Here is a 1,218-nt window from a genome sequence, read left to right as displayed (position 1 = left end):
TATTATTGTATCTGTTTTACGTCAACATTCATAATCTGAAAACTGAAATTTTTGAGAAAAATAAACTTATAGCTGAACTGACATCTCAAGTAAAGGAACAATCACAGAATGAGAAACAGATCATTGGTTAGTGTATCATCATCAATCAATAATAATTATTAATATTCTATTAATTTATAGACCTTAGAGCTAAAGTGTCTGATAATGAATTGTATACAACCAAACTAATGAAGGAGAAGTCACAACTACAGGAGAGAGTCACATCCTTAGAGGAACAATCTATCAAAGAGACTAGTTCCATTGGACTACAATTTAATTACCTGATCCCTTCAATGGGTAAATTAATGATGTACATGTACATGTATACACATTTGAATGATTGTGTGTGTACTATACTGGTATTAGATATGATGTGTCTGTATTGTTTCAGATTCACTAGACTCTAGTGTCATTATAGCTGGACAGAAGCTCTTTATCCTACAAGGAGACAGGTCTGACTCACTCCAGTGGGAGAAATATGGATTCAGATTAGAGTGTCCTCAAGGAGCAGTGTCCAAGGATACTGAAGTAGCTGTTACTGCACTAGCTGGTGGTAATTTCAAGGTACCCAAAGGTACTGTGCTAGTGAGTGCAGTATATGCAATATCAGTATCTAAGGCACTATTAAAACCACTGGTAATAGAGCTACAACATTGTGTGGATCTAAGGAAGACTAGTCAGACTGGTTGCCTCAAGTTTGTGAGAGCTCCACTGAAGTCTCCTTACCAGTTCAGTATAGTTGAAGGAGGATCTTTTAGAGTTGGTGAAAGATACGGATCAATAAAGCGTGAGCAGTTCAGTTGTATGGGTATTGTAGCTGAGATGAGTAATGGAGACACACCTAGTGACAGTGACAGTGAGGAAGGTTATGAGACACCACCTGAAGGTACATGTATGATGGAAATAGTGTTTTATTATTAATAATGTACAATAATAGGATCAACTGATGACACACATAATGATAGTGGTAATAGAGCAGGAGAGACTAGTGAGAGAACTGCCTCACCAATAAATACTGGACTATCTGAAGGTATGTGTGACTGTAATTGTGTTGTATAAAGTTTAATCTTCATAATAGAATCAGTAACTGATGACTCTAATCAAAAAGTACAAGAAGCTGAGTCTACTTCTGGTATGTATGCATTGTATAATTTATTAAGTACATTCATAATGAGGTTT

At 35.9% G+C, this 1,218-nt stretch overlaps 1 protein-coding gene across 1 annotated transcript; it reads left to right on the top strand.

Annotated features, from left to right (window-relative positions):
* Positions 1–301: 301 nt before the first annotated feature.
* Positions 302–1,198, top strand: LOC109593373 (uncharacterized; the record flags this gene model as incomplete). The annotated part of the gene is made up of 4 exons (XM_020008477.1): positions 302–336; positions 431–925; positions 977–1,069; positions 1,118–1,198. Coding segments are annotated over exons 1-4 (673 nt in total), but the record flags the coding sequence as incomplete, so codon positions are not given.
* Between the last annotated feature and the right edge of the window lie 20 nt (positions 1,199–1,218).

This window comes from Amphimedon queenslandica, unplaced genomic scaffold (assembly GCF_000090795.2).
Source record: "Amphimedon queenslandica unplaced genomic scaffold, v1.1 AMPQUscaffold_1808_Cont26187, whole genome shotgun sequence".
In the NCBI taxonomy this organism is placed as follows: Eukaryota; Metazoa; Porifera; class Demospongiae; order Haplosclerida; family Niphatidae; genus Amphimedon; species Amphimedon queenslandica.
Note: the sequence above shows the minus strand (reverse complement) of the source record. Positions and strands in the feature narration are given on the sequence as shown.